The sequence below is a fragment of the Caloenas nicobarica genome, chromosome 3, assembly GCF_036013445.1.
Source record: "Caloenas nicobarica isolate bCalNic1 chromosome 3, bCalNic1.hap1, whole genome shotgun sequence".
Lineage (NCBI taxonomy): Eukaryota > Metazoa > Chordata > Aves > Columbiformes > Columbidae > Caloenas > Caloenas nicobarica.
In genome coordinates, this window is record NC_088247.1 from 97,410,037 (window position 1) to 97,432,901 (window position 22,865).

A 22,865-nucleotide genomic window follows, 5' to 3' on the forward strand; every position below is an offset into this window, starting at 1 on the left:
TGTTATTTTAAGAAACACAATGGGAATTTACTTGTAAATTCAATGACTAAGGGTGATAACATTTGCCTCACATAAGGCAGACTTCAAACAATACATTATTATTACAGTAATTACTTCCACCTTTCATTAATATCTTTAACCAAAACACAGAGCATTAAGTTCAAATTCTATGACGAAAAAACAGTTTTTACTTTGTATTCAGGCCAATGGAGCTGCAAAAAAACCTCATGCAACAGAAATATTGCAAAAAAATCTCATTTGAGTAAATTCTGTGGTTGTGTTAGAATTTGGAACTTTTTATTTAGTTATTTTCTTTGTTTATGAAAAAACGACCTCTTTCCTTCATAATTTTTATACTATTTCATGGCATATCACCAGCAACATATACGTACTTTTACTACTAACAAATGCTAGTATGACAGAATAGGTGAAATACTGTATTTGAAAGTTTAAAATTAAGGGAAGCTACTACTCGGAACTATTTAGAGAATATTTGTCTTCTTTACTAAGAAAGTACCTCCTGTTTATTTTAATGAACTACTTTTGGGATGTGACTTGTTTCCTTGCAGTTTAATTTACTCACCTTTTCAGTGTCTATTCCTCTGGACATTGACCAGGTGGAAACGATGTAATCCATCACACGTTCACTCAGTCCTTTAGGGACCTGGTAGAGCTTTAGAAAGTCCCGGACACTATTCAGCATTTCATGATATCTGTTTGTATTAGCATACATTTGCTGAAATATAGTTGTCACATTACCAAAAATGGTCGCATACAGAAGGGCTGTAAAAAAGAAGAAAAACAATAGATATAATAAACAATTAGTTGTAATGATCAGTCTGTGTTCCACTGTGCTTTAAGACTGGAAATGCCAGGCCCATATAAATTCATGCAATATCGGTGCTCTGTTAGGAAGGCCTGATGAGCACAAGCATTTTATAGGTCACCCTCACCACTACAAATTGAGGATCACCACCTACTTTTGTGATGGCGAGTCCTGCAAGAAAGAGTTTCTGAAACACAACTATTTGTCTTTGTCCATCAAAAATCCAGTAGTATCCAAACACTTACAAAACCATGACAGAAGACACAAGAATTTAAAGACAAATAGCTTGATAGCAAATACTTTAAAATTTCATCTCTGGTTTATAGCACCTGTGTTGAAATGCCATCAGTGACAGATTTCCAAGCTTTAAGTGCATTACCACAGTAGTAAGCTGAGTCATCATTACCCATCTCAGTGTGACAGGAACAATGCATCAAAGCAGAAGATAGAATATGTAATAAACAGCTACCATGGGTCAGTGATTTATAGATGTAAGTTTAACAATACATAAAAACTCACACTGTGTTTTATATTCTTCAGGCAGAAGAACAGCGAGGCCTGAGGCAAGAGCTGGAGCCCTCAAACACAGACCAAATGCTGCACAGCCCTTCTGACTTCATTCAACATAGCTATGAAGCCAGCTGGTCCATCAAGATGGGTTGAAGAATAAACATGAGACAGAAAATAGGCAATACTTCCAGGTGTAGAGAGAAGCAGACGAAAACACACATGACTTGAGAAGATTCATCTGCCAAAGCCCAAGACGGAATAGCAGGCAGGTGGGAGTCTCAATGGTCATGTTTTGATGGCTTGCAGAGGCTGGGGCTGAGGCTCCTCCAGCCAACCCAGCCCTGAATGAACAGAAAGGACAGGAAGCCTTGAGAGGAGCTTTCCTGTGTTGGGAATCAGGTCTGTAATAAGTAAGAGGCTGACTGTAGAGGGAGAGGAACAGTCAGACAGCAGATGAGCTGATAACCGCCAGTAAGTGCTCCAGCTTGCTCAGGAAATTCTTCCTCTTTATCATTTCCTGTCCCTCGAAACAGGAACCAAATTGTCGGTATCTCTTCCAATTGAGATAAAAACAATCGAGAAGTCATATTTATAAAAAATAAGATAATATTTTGCCTTTTCTAAATACACCTTTTCACTGTTTACTTCCTCCCTTAGCCCCTTAAAAAACAAAACCAAAACCAACCACCACCACCAAAAACCAATCAACCAAAAAAAACCCCAACAAACCAAACAAAACACAACCAACACTTTCTTCACCCCACTCAATCCTTTGAGAATGCAGCTATTTATTCAGGTCAGTGTTATAGGTAGATATCCTTAAAGCAACTACGATGCATTAGGGTTTTATGACCAACCAAAGAACCTGCTGGTTCATTATCTTGGGATGTATAGCTCTGTGCCAGCAAAGGTAAAATGGAGTCTCCACTCTGTCCCATTACTGTCCAGCTATAAGAAACCTAAAGAAAAACCAGACATTTGGTTCTTCATTTTGATTATTATGAAGAGAGCAGTCCTAGAGCAATTTCCACTGCAAATTGCAGCTACTATACTCCAGTATGACAATTATCTTGCAAGAAAAATTATTCCTGCCTACATTAATTTTTTATTTTAAAAAAAATCCCTAAATTTACAATCCTTAATTTATCATTAGCTAACCACTTTATTACTATTAAAGACACATGAAAGCCAAGGATTTTTGGAGCCTAATATTGGGTAGATACATTAACATATTAAACATTGACCTCTTCTCCGTAGAAATAGCTAGCTGTGTGCCTTGCCTTCTTTTCAAAGCAATAATGAAGTGAAACCACTGCAGTACACTGCAGTCCCAGAAAGATTTCAGAAACACACACTCTACTAAAGGAAGAAAGTTAAGCAATTTATGACAGAGTGATATTGCCAAATTCTTTTTACAAGACTGATTGAACACCAACATTTAGACCAGTGCCTTGCAACAGCAACAGTGCAGGTCATATGCCAAAATCCAAAGGTCCCCGGAGCCCTTGGCCAGACTTTGTGGCATTGCCCTACAGACTCCATAGAAACTACCAACTTAGTCCTATGTGCAGGGAATGACAGGAATCAAGGAGAAGTATTTTAAGGGGTGTAGGAGGGTGGGAGGGAGAAATGTCCCTGTGCGGGATGGATTTGACTCAAGCAAGGCCCCAAGTGCACCACGCAGAAAGGTCGCAAATTAATCTGACCCCAACAGTTTCTTTGGATACATCAGCTGGATGGTGGTTGTGTGGGGGTTTTTGAGGAACTGTGTCCAGGAATAAGCCTGTAGCAACCATGCCCACACATCAACCGAGGAGAAAATTTCTTCTGCAGAACATGCAGTAGCCTAACACTGCACGCAAAGCTGCAGCACGTCAAGCAAGACAGCAAATACCTTCTCTCCACGAATGCCAAGATCCCTCAGAAAAGATAGAGCCCCCACCCAACATGAATATTCTTTTCTGACAATAGATAAAGAAAAACACATTGTCCCCAACAATGTGGCTACCCATTTACAATGCAGTCTGTGCCACCCTGTTTAAACCAGTGTTTAAATAATGTCAAAGATAAAAGCATAGTCATTTCAACAGCCAATTACCCGCACAAGTGAATCATGAAGGTCAGACACAGGTTGGAAAGGTCACCAAATCATCTGCTACTTTTTATGATGTAGCAAATAAGAATAGAGAAATAAATACAAGTCAGTGTAGGTCTCTGCTAGCACAGTAAAAGATTTGGGATCTGATTTTAGAATTATAAGAGGAAGAATTTCTATCTGTAAGAATGAGAGGTTTGCAATTACCCCAATTACAGATGTAAGTGCTGCATGCGGTTCCTGGGATGAATCATCAGATTGATGATGATTTGTTCAAAACGCACTCATCCAAAGCCCTTGCATACAAAATGTGTGCATAAGAACTACACAGCAACAAGTGAGACAAACCTCAACTAGTGAACAACCTCTTACATCTTGCCCCCCAAACCCGCAGTGCTTTCTAAACTGAACTACCTTCATTTTCACTTTCTGGAAAACTGACCCCAAAAGTCTGTCTGTCTACATATAAGTTCCACTTCAGAAAAAACAAACAAACAAGCAACAACAAAAATAAATAAATAAGTAAACAACACCCCCCCCCAACAACAACAAAACAAAATAAATTTTAAAAACCCACAACAAAACAAACAAATCCAACCACAACACAACACCAAAAACTTTTACATACTTAAGGCATAGCCTGTACTAACCTAAATACTATTCAAAGAGTGAGTACCTGGATTTACAAATAGTAGATGATTTAAATATATAATTGCACTTCCGTTTCACTAATAAGTGCCTAGTTTACAAAAAATTATTGAATTCATAGATGGCTGAAAGCACAGCCTTGAAAACCTGTTGCACTATATCACTTCTCACTGAAAACAAATATAACTATAAATTAACCACAAACATTGCATGCCTCAAAGGCATTTTTCAGATAACACATTGTGAGGCCGCACGTTAACATTGATCAGATAAAATGAAGAGCAGAAATTAATAACTGTATGGATTATAGCATAATTATATAAGAAAAACACATTGCTTTTGAATGTGCAATTAGAACAATGTAAGAGCTCATGATTGCCTCAAATTAGGGGTCTTGATTAGTGGTAATTATGCCTACTTATGGGTAGAGAGCATGCAGTTAAAAGAAAAATGCTGAGCTGTTAATTAGTCTGCAAGCAAATACCAAACTGAACAGGTATCTATCAACTAGTTGTTTACAGCACTAATTTTGATGTAATTGTTATTTGTAGTCTTGCAACTTGAAACAAAAGCATCTGAAGTAAGATTTACATATCAAGTACCTATATAACCTTCTAGAACAGTACAGAATTTAAATAGGTTGCCTCATTTTCTGTCAAGACACGTGCAGAGCTACTAATTTGTTGCTTCATAGGAAGCTTTGTATATTATAAAGTTTCCATTTTGTAATATTTTATCTACCTTTTAAAAATTAATATAACATACAGAAGTATCATTTCATTTAGCTAGTAATGAATAAATGTAAACAACATAGCCATGATCTAATAGGTCAAACAATATTATGCATTTTATGAATCGTCACAATATATTTGCATAACATTTTCACATGGTATAAAACAAATTACAATTGCTACTATCTTTTTAGCATGTACATCAGTTCCTGAATTTCACAGCTTGAGGGAAAAAGCCGTGTTTTGAAGTGAAAGTGAATTCCCAGAGGAGCTCTCCCCCATGCTGTTCCAGTGACTATTAGACCCTGCTCTTCCCACAGCTCTCTCGTCTCCCGGACTGAACCGATACACCACTCCACCTCCCTCCTCTTTCACACTTCACCAGCTTGCAATGCGCCCCTCTGCTTACATACCTCCCAAGCAAAAGCAAGGCGGTAGCCACAGCAAAGATCAAAAAACTGGCACGCTACTAACAATTGAGCAAGTCTAAAAATCAATTCAATGACAAAGAGCAAAGCAGAAAGCCTGAATAGACCATGAGGGACAAGAGCATCAAGCTATGTGGCAGAACGATTGACTTCTAGGATGAGAGATCACAGGTAAAATTTATTAAACTCTTAGTCAAATCCAACTGCAAATCTTCTCACGCTCATCAGCACATTTGCTGAAACCACCCTGCTCATGACAGATGGTTCATAGAAGGGACACACTGGGTTCCAGCTGCAATGGAATTGCCTCCCCTGCAGAAGGACAGGCCACCAGTGAGGACACAGTTGATAAGGACTAAACAACAGAGCATCATTGACATGATTTTTTTTCTCCTCTTCCCATCAGCAGAAAAACAAGAACTGCAATGAAATGAAAGTCAGAGACATAAACAAGGGAACAGCTGCTCTAAAAAGCCACTTAAGCAACTACCAAGGACTAGAGTAGTAGAAACATCTGTGCACCTTAAAATAGGCTGTCTGCAGCCTGTAGGGGCAGAAAGGGAAGAGTTAAGAACAGCTACGGAACAAACACCACAAACAGCTCCCACTGCTTCTCTCCCCACACCCTTTCCAAACTCTACAAAATAAAAGCAGACTGCTGCTACAGCAGCACAGACCCACATGCAAATACCATCCTGTTGTCTCGGGGACTTGAAGCTGCTTATATTTTGCCAGTTTAAGGCTTAATATGGAAGAAGTGAGGTAAGTGTTGGTAAAACACCAAACCTTCCAAACATGCTGAACTCCAGCATCCCTAAGGATGCTTCAAAACTGCAGTTTTTTAATTTTGATTTGATCTGGTAGCATCCACACAGCTGACTTCAGCTCAATGTATACACTAGCAGGTTTTACCATGATGAAAATTATTAAAATGGCAAAATCTGATTAAATCTTCTGAAATTTGCAGCAATCACAGGTGCTTTGGCTCACAAGAATTTCACAAACCTGGGCATTGTGGGCAGCACGAGTCTCTAATGGGGTTTGCTTTTGCCTTCAGCGAGTTTGCGCTGAGATAAACAGCATGGGAAAACACACAGACCAAAACTGATCAGAGGAGCAATCAGAGTCAAAGCGAATAAAAGCCAGTAAAACAAACTTCAGCATCAGCTCTGCAAGAAAGCTCTCCAACACAAACAGCTCTCTCTAAACTCACAGTGAAGAGCCAACACCAGTTTGCACTCTATGAAAGGCTGCATCTTGGATCCAAGAGCCTGCTTATGAAAAGAGAGGATGAAGGGCACCTCAGACAATCCATAGAAAGAAAGGGTGGCTATTACCACCAGGGCCAGCGCTCTTACCTCTGTACAGCAGCACCTGACTAAATTAACTCAGTCCCACTAATTAACACTGCAAAGTCTGGATTTTGGCAAATTAAGAAGTGTCCAAACAAGTAAAATGGCAAGCATCCTGATTCACAAAACTCATAATTCATTTGTTTTGACAGCTACAGTTTAGTATAATATATTTACACTGAAAGGTGCTAAGTCATCCATAGGGGTATTTAAGAACAGCCACAGACTCCATGGCAGCCAATATACTTGCAGAAAAGCAGAATACTAAAGTAACCAGATGCACAACAGGTCAGAACTAGCCTGTGAGGACTTGGATGTGTCCTTGGTTGCAAAATTACGGAATAAGAGTCTGGTTCTACGTTACATTTGCTGCAAAGCAAAGCTAACAGAAGACAACATAAGCATTACACTGAAAGGAATTAAGAACATCCTGGATACAGAGAGACTTCAGGCTGGTAGACTTTGAAATTCCTAACCATGAGCTTCTCTCACCTTCAGGAAAACAGGGCTGCATGTTCTTATTCTATGAACAAACACCACTAGCAGAACAACAAGTTCACCTGACTCTTCTCACTTAAATTCTCTGAAGGCATCAATATTTCTGCAAGGCCCTGTACTTTCAGCGACTACCTAATCCCAATGGAGTATCATCATTTTACATCCAAAGGTGCATCATAAACCAGATATGAAGATTATGTTCTGCCTCAACTTACAGTAAATTCTTAAACCTGCCAGATAGCCTTGACTTACTGCAAACACAGTAATGCCTAGCAATTAATTGAAATGAGGGCCTTAGCCCTTGATACCAAGAAGACTTTCAAAGAACCATTACAGTTTAATCAATGAGTCCACACAAAGCTCCTTGCAGAATCAGATTTTATTTCCGTCAAAACAGAATAATATGGTGCAGCAAGTGCAACAGGCAGCAAGATCTGCAAAAGGAAAACGTCAGCGTGATTATTCAAAGGTAAGACTAGAGAAAAAGGAAGATAATTCCACAGGCACTTTCCAGTTATCTCTCCATGTTTTATTCGCCCCCCACAAGATAGGTTCATCTCTGACGAAGGTAAGACAGAATGGCCAGGAAATGTACGGATTTTCACAACTAGTTAAAGCAACTCCAGTTCCTGTAAAGAACAAGACATTTATCAAACACCTTCAGGAGTGTCATAAAGGGTTTTAAATGCGGAGTAGGATCTTGATGATGCTCTGTGTTTTAAGCATATGTACTTCAGTGAATGCTAAGCCTTGCTCTAGACTAAGACAACTTGATTATCAAGAGGAAACTAACTGTACAAACAGATTACAGCTGCAAAACACACCTGTATTCCAAACATACAAGGCCAGATTCACCAGTGGGACACTTTTCTCAACAAGGGATGACTTCAGCTCAGTGTATACACTAGCAGGTTTTACCATGATAAAAATTATTAAAATAGCAAAATCTGATTTAATCTTCTGCAATTTGCAAGAAAGGACATTATTTTACTGTTTTGCAAAATTTTATGCACAATAAAATTTAAATTGTCTAGAAAATTGGAATGGATTTCTATTTCATTTCCCAGTACTACTGAACAGATCACTACTTAAATGATGACTGAATCATTTAAGGGCATCATTTTTCTTCTACAATTTATACAGGATAATGCATGGACATTTTCAATTACTTGGTTAAAATTAAATCTCCAGATACTGCTTCTAGGTTTTTTCTGATTTGCACCAGTATGAAGGCTTTTGCTTTGAAAAATGGTTTTATCTGCCCTCGACTTATCTGAAATGGTTAACCCCAATTAGAAGCAAAGTCTCTTTTTTAAAAAAAATCTATTACTGAAATAGAGGTACACATTAAAAAAAAAAAAAATAGTAAAAGATTAAAGAAAGGATTGAATAAAAAGGAAAAGTTGTTTTCATGGGAAACTGCTTACATACTCTGCTTACTCTGTTTCCTCTACGATTTGTATGATGTTTTCCACAAAGCCTTGCAGGAAGGAAATCAAGAGAGGCTCAAGGAGATCACCTTTTATCCAAATTTTCTGGCCCTTTCCCTACACTGCTGCTGCATGTTCTGCTGAGCTTCGTACTGCTGCCTCAGGCCCAATCCTGTTGGTAATTCCTGAGCCTGACTTTGCAATAACCTCTCAGTGGCCTTTGAAGGTTCAGAACTGGGTCTCAATTTTGCACACCAAAGCCATCATCTAGCACTTACTCGTACTGAATTCCAGGCCGTACTTCCCCCATCATTGATGCAACACAAGAGTTTGATGGCTAAAGGCACTTGCTGACAACGGTCAGTCACTTGCCCAAGCGGCATTCTCCAGTGTGATTCCTTTTGGTCATTCCTCCAGACCTCATTTAATTAAGGTATCTTGCATTTGAGTGAGGTATTTAGACTAATCCTTTGTTCCCAATGATAAACGGATTTGGGTAGATTCCACCAGAGTGCCCACGTGGGAAGTTAGTAGCTGGTTGCATTTCTTGCCGAGTATGTTCAGATCTGAATCCACCAGTAAGACTACAAGGAGGAAGGACTTAAGGCCTCCCCCGAGGCTGCAGGGACCTCACTTCGCATTAGGCTTAAAACCTCAGATATGCACTTAAACATAGGCTTTAAACTCTACTCCACAGATGTGAGCATGTATGCCTGTGATTAAATTTAAGGACACAGGAGACATACTGAGATAAAGCAGCTCTCTTTGATGACTAACTTTTATCCACTGACTTGCAGAAATTTTGCTGTCTATGCAGCAAGTACATCACTCTTTTTTTAGGCTTTGTCTTCTCTGAGAACAAAAGAAAAGTTAAAAAATTTAATGCCTATAAAATTATCCCAAAATAAAAGCAGAATAGGATGAAGGTACTACAGTTTCATTGGGAAGAGAACCAGAGATGGGTGGTAGAGCGCTGGCCTCACCCAGCCAGTTGAAAAAAAAAATTGCACAACCCTGGTCCCACAGACTCCAGAGGGAGTAATTTATCTGGATTAACTGCATTATCCCCAAAGAAAAAAAAAACTAGTTAAACGAAACCCTCAAAACAAAAGAAAGTGTGTGACTGAAATGAAGCCTGAGTCTTCTGTAGCCTACCTGGCTTACGCTGACTAGCAGCCTTCGAGCTGAGTTTGCTCCAAGCAGTCACACTGCAGAACAACCAGTGATCTGTACACCGGCTGCACGGAGAGGTTGTGTTAATCACCGAGGACCTGCCAAGCTGGTTCAGTTGACAGGCCAGCCAGCAAGAGTTAAGAGCACGCCTGCACCTGACAGGATGAGTGGATACCTGAGTTAAGGACAACAATTAATTCTCAGGTCAGATCAACTTAGCTGTGAAATTACGCCCCTACAGCTATTCTGCTTAACTGGACTGTGCTGCCCCTGCAGCTTTGCTTCCCTGCAGCTCAGGCTCTGAAGCTTCTGATGCAATAACCTGCTAAGCCATGCTCCCAGCGTGGTGGTACTTCAATAACCACAGAAGGACTGCAAGATGCTCTTCAGCTGACACTGAGTGACCTGCCAGTTCCCTCTTGCACATACACATCCTTTACTTCTGGGTGCAACAAGTTCAAACAGCTTACGTGACTGTATTGCATACAGGGTTTTCAAACACTTCCCAAACAAGCCTAAAGACACACTGGTCCAAAAGCTCCCCTCTTCTGGTGTCATTAAATAGTTACAAATATTGAATAGTGTTTATAGCACAAATAAGAATACTGAAGTTTTCAATTACATTGAGTAAGCCAATGAGGTCTGAGATAAAGACAACATTCACAGATCAAGAGTAATTTGAGGTGGTTAAAGAATAATTGTCACTGGAATGAGTCGGTCTGAGTCATGCTCCTCCTACACACTAATCACACATGTGCTTGCAGACCAAATGTACATACACTATGTCCAGGAATGTGAAATGGGAGAAACTCAGAGAGTTGCTTCTCTGGGTGGCCTGCTTTACTGACAAGTGAAATGACAGGTTAGTGAAGACACATATGACTTATCAAAAATAACTGAAGCAACTGTTTGGGTTTTTAATGAGAAATCATGGATGACTCCATGTGAGAAGAACATTTTTTTCTCTGGTGTGGTGAAGAGGGTTATAGCCTAACTTTCAGAAATGGGTAATCATTACTGTTCCTATGGCTTCAAACTTGAGGACACTTGTCTTCCAGGCTGACTGCTGTTTTATTAGAACTCAACAGGACTAAAAGCAGCAGTAAAGGCAGGCATGCATACAGCTGGGAGTTCCACACCTAACTTCTAAAACTGTTACATCATTATATTCAGGGGTAGTTGATACTGCATAAGAGATATTGCCGGATTCATTTTTAAAGTAACACATACTACGTAGAAATCATCTGACCTTTAAAAAATGCGTGGTAGCTGTGTTTTGTGCTTTGGTGAGTTTGTTAGTAAGGCAGCACAAAATGTGAATATATTTGCACATATACCAACTTACACAGTGGGAAGTAATGATGTAGTAATATACCATTGGGACCTTTTTAGAGAACTATACTGCTTGTGCAGTGCCTGAACCAGTGAGACACACAAGAATGGCATTTGCAGATGCTAATAAGCTGAAACTGGCCAAAAGAAAGTGCAGAGGATTCTCAACTGTAATTAAATACCTGTGTTGATACTTTGCAGCTACAAACCTCATCCAGTAGGCAGGCACACAAAGCTTTTCCTTGCTTAGGGAAGAATGATTTAGGGAAGACTGCAACTAAACTTCTCTGCAACCAACGCACGCCTGGGATGAGCAGGCCTGTGTTTCAAATCTCGGTGGAGCAGTAGAGGCCTGAACTCAGCTCTCCCATTTTCCTGTAGAGTTCCTACACCTTTAGGTGACTGGATATTTTGAGAGAAAGAGAAAGAAAAAGGAGAAGAGTTTTTACTGTTAGACCTGTTCCAGTCTCCATAAATACAGCAGGGATATGAACCAAACATTTCCATATCCTTGGAGCCTTTTAACCATGAAGTAATCAATTCGAATGGGAGAGGCAGATACCACTGGCCATAAACACAGGCCTCTCTGCTCTCACCTCCCCACAGAGTAATGCATTTTCTGGCAGGCATGCTCCGGGAAGCTTTACTTGGCCAGCCCCAGCATGTGGAGAACACCTACTATCCTAGTACTCCCAAAAGATCCTAGGAAAAAGGTGATTTCTAAGATCGGTTTAAGTGATTTCACACGCGTGCATCAAAAACAGTCTTAGAAACCACTGGGATATAAGGTGGCTGTAGCAACTGGTAAAAGCAGCCAGAATCTCAGTTTAAGTTAGCCCTAGCACATCATCAGGAGTCAAACCTCAGCTTAAACTGCTCAAACCCTGTGATACAGAACACGTAATATGTGAACAACAGCTCCTCCTGAACTTAAATCCTGATCTTTGGATTCCAAAAATAAAAAGTCCTGACAGTTCAGATCCGTACTCTACTCTCTGCTGACACAAGATTGGCTCTAGCCTAATCCTGCAGCAGTCCCAAGGCAGTCAGTAAGGAAGCATTCCCTGGCACTTCTTGCAGATCAGGGATAACTTTCAGAACAGCAGAGAACTTCCAGAAGAGGAGTTTTTGCAGTTATCACAAGTCTTTCCCTTGTTTAAGCACTGAAGAACTTGCCTTCTGTAATTCTCTGCCACATGCAGGATCACCTGAGTAGCATCTACCCAATCTTAAATTCTTCCTTCCCACTGATGGAGGCAACATCTTACAGCTCATACAGTAATTGGAGACTAACAGTAGGAATTGGGCAAACAATTGTGGTAAATATATTCCATGTCATTTACAGGCATTGAAATTCTCAAATTATAAAGAAGTAAAAATGTAGCAACTCATTTTAGCACTTAAGAAATTGCAGTAGTAACCTGCAGCATGCTCATCTTTTAAAAGCTATGTGAAGTGAAGAATTGTTTGTAAGCTGTGTGTGCTACCATGAATATTCACATACTGGTCTTATGAACAAGGCAAGCCTAGAATGCTTTTCAACAGCATGAATTTTTGATATTATATAGCTACTATCGGCTGACAGATATTAATGATTCTTGACAGAATACTTATCTTTGATCTGTTGCTGTAATCAATCAGCACATGAGCACCAGGCTATTAAAATATTTTTCTGTCAAGCTCACTTGACATGCCTTGAATGGTACACAGCCTCAGTGCTGGTTTTGGTTGGGGTTTTTTTAGGTTGTTGTTGTTGATGATTGAGATTTGGGGGGGGGGGGGGGTTGTTTGCTTCTTTTTGGGGGGGGTTGTTTTGGTTTTTTGCAGGTTTTTTGTTTGGTTGGTTTAGTTTTGTTTGTGGGGGTTGTTTGTTTGTTTGTTTGGTGGTTTTGTTTTTTAAATAAGAGAGTCTACCTGCAAACCACACAGCTAGGTTTTCTGAGTAAGTGTCTCTTAAAGTTGTCCCTAAATATCACTCCTGATGTTGACTATTCAGGATCCGGTCACCATGACTTTGGCTCCCTCCAACAAATGTCCCTCTGATGGATAACCATCTGTCCTGCCTTACTCCATCTACCCTACACGTACTCACATACTCTTCTTTAAACCATTTCCCCCTGTCAAATTCTTGTCATCTACCTGGCCCAAAATTATTCTTCCTGTTCCCTTTCAGAAGTTCTGCCTTCCTGTTTTCTCTCACCTCTTCCAATTTTCTATTCAATACTCTGTCTTCCTCCAGCCTTTCAGAAGCATGTCATGGGAGCAGTGATTTAGCAGTCTCTCTGCATCACAGAGCCTGCAAAATTTAAATCAACAGCTTAGCAGACCCATCAAAGAGGATGCCAGACCTTCTTGGCCTCAATAGAGAAGCCTAATGACTAGGAGGGAATCAAAGTTAAATTAGATGGTCAAGAAAACAGGGATTCTTCACAGGCTGGAGGAGGGGAGGAAGCAGAGGGACAGGGATGCAAGCCTAAATAAGTAAAAGCAGGATGGAGGAGCAGAAAAGGAATGTAGGTGAGGTTAGGAATGTGGAACACAAAGCACCAGACGATTGAAAAATACAGAGAATCTAAACATCCACTTTTCTGGACAGGCTTGCCAATATCCTGGATACCAATATCCTGGAAGTCAAGAAGACGCACTTCTGTGGCCCTGCAGAAGGAGGGAATAGGCACATAGTGGTATGGTATGTACAGAGCCCGGTAACAGACACTCTGTACTAGCAAGATGTGCAGAGTTAGAGAGGCCAGGCAGGCAGAGCAGACACAGGGAGCAGTTTGCAAAAGGTCACACGGGACAGCGTGTGAGAAAGCTGGGAACTCAGCCCAAACCTGCCAACGCAGGTCCTCTCCCCTGTGCACTGGCCCCCACTGGCTCCCACACTGTGTTTGTGGTATTTATCAGCACTGATGAGACAAGGAGCAGGGTTTAGGGGGTTTTTTCACCTTTTTATTTGCCCTTTTCCAATCAGCTTATTCCCTTCACAGGCCATGACAGCTATTTTCTGTGTCCAGAACCTTCTGCAGCTTCTATAGGCTAACAAGCACCAATTCTCTCTGAACGTTTAGTAACCAGCACCCAGGAGAAAACAGAAACACCGTCTCTGGGTGAATCTCCATTTCTCCAGGAAAAAGAAATCATAACAAAAGCCTGCTTAATAAAGAAACCGAGTGAGGATGCCATTCACTAAGATCAATAAGTGAAATACAGCAGTAGGAGGCTGAGCCGTGGCTAACAAGCATCCCTAAAAGCTGTGTCTGAAGAGCGTCGGCACTGTGACTGCAATGCAAGAAAATTTAGACTGTGCAAGTCAGACCAAAAATCACAGTGCCTGTGGTAACAAATAGTATGGTGAGATTGTTGTCTTTGCTAGAAGCTAATAAAAATAAATTGCTCATTTTCTTATACATCTTAAATCAAATACTCTGTAATTTTTATTTACTTTTCTTCATTTTTTTTCCATTCTGGAAGCTTAGGCAGTAAGTCAGAAAGATGAACGAATAAACACTTTAGAACAAGCCAAGGGGACTGGACACCAAATCCACAGAGATTATCACAGAGGGCACTGAAGAGAACAAAAATGTTGGGCCTTAACAGTATCCTTCGTACAAAGCCTAAGTAAACAGGTTGTCACAATAAGGATGTGAAAGGAAGGGATAAAGTCCTTTGTGCTACTCTGTATACTGGCAGAAAACAACTTCAAGAGCACATCCACAAATCCCTTGAGAGCATTTTCACTTGCCCAAATTCTCCTCATCACTGTGCCACAAGGGACAGCATCCATCCATCTAGAGATCACTGCTCCACAGCTGGAAGGAGAGGAGACACTGTTCTTTCTGAGCATGCTGCCAATATCTTGCATCTCCCTTCCTCCCCAGATGTGTAATCTATCTGGCTAAGAGCTGTTCCTATTTGACATTATTTTTCTACCACTGACAAGGTAGAGGTGCAAAACCCCAAACTTCTAAATGCTACCCCATTCCGTGCTTCACATTAGTGTGGTCTGAGAGGGGTACAGGAAAGAGGGAAATTGCTCAGTAAAGCACTTTTGATTGGAATGTGTTTCTGTGTTCCTAATCCTAGGACAGGAGGGAGAAAACACATATGTGTGTCGCACACAAGGCAGAAGATTCTTAAAGGAAGTCTTTTTATATCTCACCTGCACATCAAGAATATGCTTTTTCCTTCCAGATGATAACCACTGTGATGTGAAAATCTTCAGCAGCTAATGCCCAGTCCTGACTCCCTCTGTTGGTACTTGCAAACAGTCTCCTCTTCCTCAGCCTTAGAAGATGAGCAATGTCCTTTAGAGTTTCCAACAGCAGTATGATAGTGGGAATGCGTTGTCATAGCAGTTTCATGAACATTTATAAATATTTTGTGAAGTGTTTGAAAAAATACTTTGGAATGTTTGAGTGTTCATTATCAGGGTTTTTTTCCTTCCTGTATTATACTACTCTTGTACTGTCTGATAGACTCATACTTCCAGTTAGACTACAGTTAGAACAGAATTAAGTTGCAATGAATATAAAACCTTTACCTGCCTTAATCCATAGTTTCATACTCCACACAAAAAGGACAACTGCTAATAGAAGTATTAACCCTCCCCCACATACACACACTTCACCACCATTAAAATAAGAGTGAAAGCACAGAGAAAGCTTTAAATACTAAAGTTGCAAGCTGGAAGTGTGGGAGCTCATTAAAAAAGCACTGCACAAGAATGCTCAAGGCAAATGTCGTTCAAACTTTTCCTACTCTGAAGTTATTTAATCGTCACAGCAATCACAAGGGATAAGGCACTGTATAAAGGAATTTGCTTCTGTAGGCTTGCTGCTGTTCAGTCTTCTGGAAAGGCATTCACTGTAAAAGTGCCATCAATTTAAAATGCTTCTCAGTTCTGAAAAGCAATCTTTCTAACCTGAGGCTTGATACTTCAAGCTGCAGAGAACCCTCAGCTGAAACAAGCCAAATGACATGGGGCCCCAAAAGACCAGAACCCCAAAATCAGCAGCTAGAAATACTTGCTGCGATCAGCAACTAGAAATATTTGTTTTACACACACAAGGTATATTCCTCCTCTTTTTTTTTCCTTTTTTTTTTTTTTTTGTGTCACCAATTCACATAATCCACCATTAAGACAACACAGTTCCTGCATTAGTTCTTTCTGCTCATTCCCTGAGCATTAAAAGCTAAGCTACCGGTACAGCGTCGGGAAAGTCTACATTTCCATATCATGTACATTTGCATGGAACTACCAACTTTCCTTTTTCATTTCATTTAGACTCACTGACACTGTTCTGCACAGACTGAAAACATGCTACAAAATCAGCATGGAAATTTTTATACGCATATAAATTATTAAAATTTCTACAAGGCCATGAACAAACCAGTCCTGGGCATGCACTTAAGTATTCAAATTTAGAAGACCTGAGATACTCTGAAAAAGATGTAGCAGCATCAATGTTGCCACAGGACTCACTCCACCAGAGTTGGAGTCTTTCATTGCTAAAGTAACCATTTATTCATTGCTTTCTTTCAGCTAACAGTCCACACAGAAAACCTACATTTCCCCTTGCTTTCAGGAAAGCCACAATCTGGCCAAGGCTTCCCAGCGATGTGTTCAATGAATTGCTGTGAGGGGACACAAGTGTGGTTGAATAACATATGCTGAGGTGAACCTAGCTGCAATCTCTGATCTTCAGCTTCTAGGCACAAATCTATTGGCTTTATGTGCAACACACCTCGTTTCTAAAACTAGTACCACCTCCTCATGTCCACATCTCCTTATCCCTCTAAGATCCTGCCAAAGTACCCCTGAGAAAGCTGCTCAGTTCAAGAAGAACTAACACAAACCACCATGTCATTAAATGATACCGTCCATCGCCAGGCTCTTATTCAACAGCCCAACATTTGCACTGTGCTTGAATTGCTGTTATTTGGTCTCAAAAGTCAGTCCAAAGGCTGGAGCTTTCACAGAGACAAACAACTAGACAACATGATGACTGGGGAAGGAAAGGAGTTTCTTCACTGACCAAGTCCTTCTCTCCCTCATGGTTACCCCAAGAAGAGCATCAGCCAGGCACCCTGTGGCTGACAAACACTGAACCACTATACTGACTCTGCTGCAATCAGAATTAACAGCCACTGCAATATTTCCACATAGAAGATAAACCAATCATAGAATCATTTTGGTTGGAAGAGACCCTCAAGATCATCGAGTCCAACTGTTAATGTAACACTGGCACTAAACCATGTCCCTAAGAATCTCATCCACGTGTCTTTTAAACACCTGCAGGGATGGTGATTCAACCACTTCCCTGGGGAGCCTGTTCCAGTGCCCAACAAGGGGAAGCAACCAGAACTGAAGAGTGAACGATTTAATCAGTGAGTCTCTGCCATTATCTACTTCCAAGAAGTCAAAGATGCTACATTTCTATCTTGAAATAAACTTTAAAAGTGCTTTCCATTGAATATCCACATCCTTACTGATTTGCACTAGACCTCTGCAGACGTTATAAATAGCAGAAACACCAAAATTCACCACTCATTTCAATAGGACTACCGAAGATGGGAATATCTCATAAAGCCCAAAGCCAGGACCTTCACTTTCCTGTCATGCTATGCTACTGCTGCTTCTGCCAAAGCTGACTATGGATTCATTATGGCTCAGCTCCCAAATCCTGCCCCTTTACAAGTCAACAGCTCTCCAAAACAAGCTGTGATGCAAAACAGCTAATTGTACCGAAAACAAAAATTGCTACAGGAGCAAAGCAAGGCTTAGTTTTTCTCTGAGGGTCTGCACACTCAGCACAGCATCCATAATCATAATACAATGTGCACACATGCACCAAAAAGCAAATTGGTGTAAACTAGTACAAAAAGGCTCTCTCCCTACACCCTAAGTGTCATACCTTCAAGAACTTCCAAAGGACAGTACAGAAGTTGATCAATAGCATTTGAAGTTTGACAATAGGGTTTTAAAAAGATGAAGTTTAAGATTAAAGGGGAAAAAAGTCAGTGCACTGTTGGTGACAGCAGCATGCAATCACCACTCAACTCTGCCAACCCAAAACAGCAGGCTTCATAACGACCCCAACTGACGAGGAACCTGAAGGCAAACGATTAAAGAGCTGTTGTCTGGGACAAGAGTTTAATTAATGTAATCTAACCCATAACTAGGTTAATTGCAGCACACAGACATTATCAATTAACTCACAAATTGCCAGTCCCACATATCTAAAAATCAGTGCCTGAAATGAAGCACACATAGCACTCCTTGGTATCACAGTGGCCTAGAGAGAAACACAGCAGTAGGGAATTCACTCCCCAAAAGACAACACAAAGGAAGATGTTTTAAAGAATCTCTGCAAATAAAATAGCACAAAGAGCTCCAGCTTTAGACAATACAAAACACACCAGTTCACACTTGGCTGACAAACAGACATGCTAACAAACACCTGTGCATAGCAACACAGCTTGGCCCATCTTTTCCTGAGTCACACTAAAGTCAGGTATCTCCCTGTCACTTCCATGATTCATTCTCTTGTGATTCATCCAGAGAAGGCAATACATATAATTTTTATGTCTATTCAGCAGTTCCACTAACATTAAACTATGTATATGGCAAGCATAGTAATTGCATAATCTTATGTGGCTTTCAAGGCCAGCATTTTCCAATGGGTCACTATTAAAGATCCTTATGTCGTTGCTATCTTTCTCAAAAGAATGCCTGTGTTTTTTCCAAGAATTCTCCTCTATGAGTATTCTCTTGCTGCCAAATTTCAATTTCCAGCCATGCTGTTCTTATACATCTGTTCTGCAGATCAAAATCTTGCTTTGTTAAATGGACAAACAACACCCTTGCTATCAGAAATGGCTGACCTTGATTATCTCAACTTGGAAATTGAAAGATTTAGAAAATTCGGAACATGAGTCAAACAGAAAATAGAAATAAAATGTGTAGATAACTCTAATTATAGATGTTGCTGCCTTTTGTTTCTAATACTATCATGATGGCAGCAGACAGATAATAGCAGTAAAATCAGAAATGGTAGGAAGTACTCAGAGCACAAGCAATAATATAAAACACATCATCAGCCTGTGGAAGGCACAAAGCCATCAGTAAAAAAAGCTCTTTGTTTGGGGGTTGAGTTTTTTTTCCCTTTCTAATGGGAAAACACTAGTCCAATCAAGCTGTTTTGAATTGATGATCATAGTTGTTACGCTCTGTTTACTTGTCTGATTGTAATTTTTAAAGTCCACAGTCTGAATTACAGCACACCCAGTGTATTCACTACACAATGTTTAAAAGCAGAAACAGCATCGAGATCACACATGGAATACAGAAGCACAGAATGGTTTTGTTGTTGCACAGATATCAGTGCTAAGCTTATCAGCTGATACTGGGAAGGTGCAGTCATCTGTCTCACTAGAGACACTGCATATCTGCAAGTTGCAGCTCCCTCCTGGCAGGACCAGAAAAATTAACACTAGCATTGAAAGTGCAGATGTTTCCACAAATAACTAGGGGGGTTAAGGTGGCAGAATAAGCCTATGCTGCTAGGCTTCTCTATTAAAGCTTTTCATTCCCATTTTAACTTCACAATCCCATCTAGATGTTTACTATTAAACATCTTGCTTAGGTGACATTGGCATCTAAGTATGTACATTATTAACCTGAAAATCATATATTAATACTCTTATACCCATTCTCTGTCTTCCAAGGTCAGGGTTTTCCAGTGGGTCACCAGTAATAGATAGTTAGAATTCTCAAGACCAGTTTGTTGTGGTTTTTATAGGTACTAACCACGCATAGCTGCTGTATTTTGTATCAGAGGCTTTTCAATGTAAAGTCGGTTTTGGTGTGTACCAAGTGGAGAAAATCAGAAGCTAAAACACAAATTTCACCCATGAAAATATTGGTCAAAATAACTTGCCAAGGTTTAACAGAAAAATGATGTGACAGCACACAAAATAGTCTCTGATTCTGTCAACAGGCATTTTTTTGTTTGAACATTCAAAATTGACATAATTTGAAAATCTGCCCCAATAACATAATATATGAGGAAGAGTAAGTGCATTTACAAGCAGAGATTCTGAGTCAACCTCAGAAGAAATCCAACCCTTCAATAACAGATGTTTTGCCTTCCTCCACCGCAAAAGCTCTCAAAAGACTGGCAGCTCCTGTGGGGCCAGAGCCCTTGAAACTCCCCCCAGAACGCTCATGGAACAGCACTGCTGGAGCCAGCGGAGGAGAAATCTGTGCGAAGTAAAATCTCATCCTTAGGGTAAACAGGTTTTGTGGATTGTGTGGGGGTTATTTCCTTCCGTTGGCAGATTTATAAGCTGCCCTCTCTCTCCTAGAGGACCTGATAATTGAGAACTGGGGCATGGAAGAACAGCTTGCTTTCCCTGCCCACCCTGGGCACAGGCTCAGCAGACACTCTAGAGGAAACTTGCTGGTTTTCAGCTGTAATTACAGCAACTGCACTTTCTTCACTTGAGATGAATCTCCAGCCTGTTGAACTGTGAGAAGCAAGCAATCCCGTAGTGTCTAAAATGACCTGCAATTAACGGGCACTTCAAACAGCAGGTCATTTCGGGAAGTAGCCCTGCTTTACAGGAATGCAAGTAGTCCACCAAGCAACTGGTGCCTGATGGCAAGATCCTCAAAGCTGTTAAAACAGAATTACTACTATGTAGCTATTGAAGGACAAAACTTTCCTGTTAGCAAGTGGTGGGGAATTTGGCTGTCCAGCCTCAGGAAAACATTACTGGGTATCAATCATTTTGTACATCGCTGCATAGAAAATGGTACAAAACCAGATACTTTCCCCTTTAAAGTATAAAGCAGTGCTGTCTGGCAGTATGAGGTTAGAGACAGCAATTGCAGGAGGAAAGCAACGCTAGCAGCACACACACACACACAAACATAGGAGTCTCAGATTTAAGTTCTTTCTTTTTTTCCACCCATACTGCCTTCTTCTGGCAAGCAGCTTCTTTCACTGCCCATTTACCCAAGATTAATCAAACTCTTGGCTATCTGCAGTATTACCTTAAACCTGGGCTACAGACCCCTGCCCAACCCCTCTCAAGCCCTACCCAATCAGGACGTTATATCTGCATAGTGTAGGGGATACCTGGCAACACACAACACCAAAAGCTTACAGGAAACAGCATTTCTCATTCATCTGCAGCCACCAAATGCTTTCCCAGATTCCTTTCCCTCTGCTCTCCACTTCTTAGACTATCTCATATTAAATCTCTGCTGAAGAGAAATCACAGCCATCATGTGGCTTACAGAACAGCTGTAGGAAGGAAAATGCATAACTACGAGGACAGTATGTCATCAACACTGATTTATGCGTGTTTGTGCAGGCTCGTGCAAGGCTAGAAAGTTACTTTTATTCCTGACCAGTTCTACCACAGATACTCACCCTATGCATCAGGAGAGGACAAGCTTCATAGCAGACTGCTGTCCCTCCCAACAGAAGGCAAACAGCTTGTGAAGTGTGGCTGCACTCAAGCTCCCTTCCCTTCCCTGCTTATCCAAATGTCTTATCTGCCCCAGTACTGCACCAGCCACTGAACTATTGAACTGAACATTTCACTGTGCTGTGGACTCTTGCAATCATACCGGTACACCACGTGCTCAACCATTCAAATATATTTCTGCTATAGTCGCCTGCTGCATCATATTTTCTATTTTAACCCAAGCTGGTAACGGCTGAGAGCGTTTTCTGCATGTCTGGCTGCCCAGTGCTACAACACAATGGTCCCATAAAACACTCATCTTCCCTCTACTCTTCTGCATTATTGAAGTCTGCATAAAAAAGAACTCCATCCTGGACTGAACTACACCCTCATGAAGGGAGGTATCTTTTATATTGGCATAATCATGATCAGAATTCCATATACTTTGTACAGTGCAATAATCAAACCTGATAAAATCAGTACAGTCAACTGGCCATACTTATCTCATGCCCCAGCATGTACTCTTCCTCACATAAGTGTCTCAAATTCCCTTTTCAAGTCTTTGTCTGCTTCAAAGCATCATGCTTCATGCTCTTTCAGCCACAAAGACTGAAGAACAGAAATATTGTTTGTCTACTGGCCTACAGGTCTGTAACTAGTAAAAGGAAACAATCATTGTAAAATGCACCATGTAAGTTTCTGGGTTTTTTGGGAAGCATTTAAAAAAAAAAAAAAAAGTTTAAGACTTTGAAAAGGAAAAAGAAGAAACCAAGAACTCTGAATTTCAACTTCAGGTACTATGTCTCAAGGCCTGCTCCTCCTTTTGTCCACCCATCCACACCCCAGCAGAACAGCAAAAGAAGCAAGGGAAACTCAGTAGCTATATGTTTTCATCTCACACCCATCAGTGCATTTACTAACAGACCAACAAGAGCCAAAAGAACAGATGGTCAGCTGTACCACCCTGAAAGGACAACCTTCTGATGCCATCCCTGGAAAACAAGAGCATCCACTTGGCAGCTTCAAGTCATACCCCAGGAGATGCTTGGCAGTGTCATACAGATCTCTGCCTCACAGGTAACTGCTGCTCCACTACATCTAAACACAAGGGGAGAAGCTTTGATTAATTTGCCTAGTGTAGTTTTCACAAAGAGTGTGCTGTCTTACACCAGCAAGGAAAAATAAAAATTCTGACCCGCCACTCCCCTTTTCCTGTTTTGGTTTTGTTGTGGTGGCGTGTTTGGGTTTTTGGTGTTGTTTTTTGTTGTTGTTGTTTTGTTTGGGGCATTGTTTCTGTTGTTTTGTTGTTGTTGGGTTTGTTTGTTTTGTTTTTTCCCAGAAAGCTTATCTCATACTCAGACAG

At 40.6% G+C, this 22,865-nt stretch overlaps 1 protein-coding gene across 1 annotated transcript in view; it reads right to left on the reverse strand.

Moving 5' to 3' along the window:
* KCNH1 (potassium voltage-gated channel subfamily H member 1) overlaps positions 1 to 22,865 on the reverse strand; it is a 178,155-nt gene that overhangs the window by 88,217 nt on the left and 67,073 nt on the right. Inside the window, exon 8 of the mRNA XM_065631601.1 lies at positions 584 to 783. Coding sequence (XP_065487673.1) covers positions 584 to 783 — 200 coding nt within the window. The remainder of the gene's footprint in view (positions 1 to 583; positions 784 to 22,865) is intronic.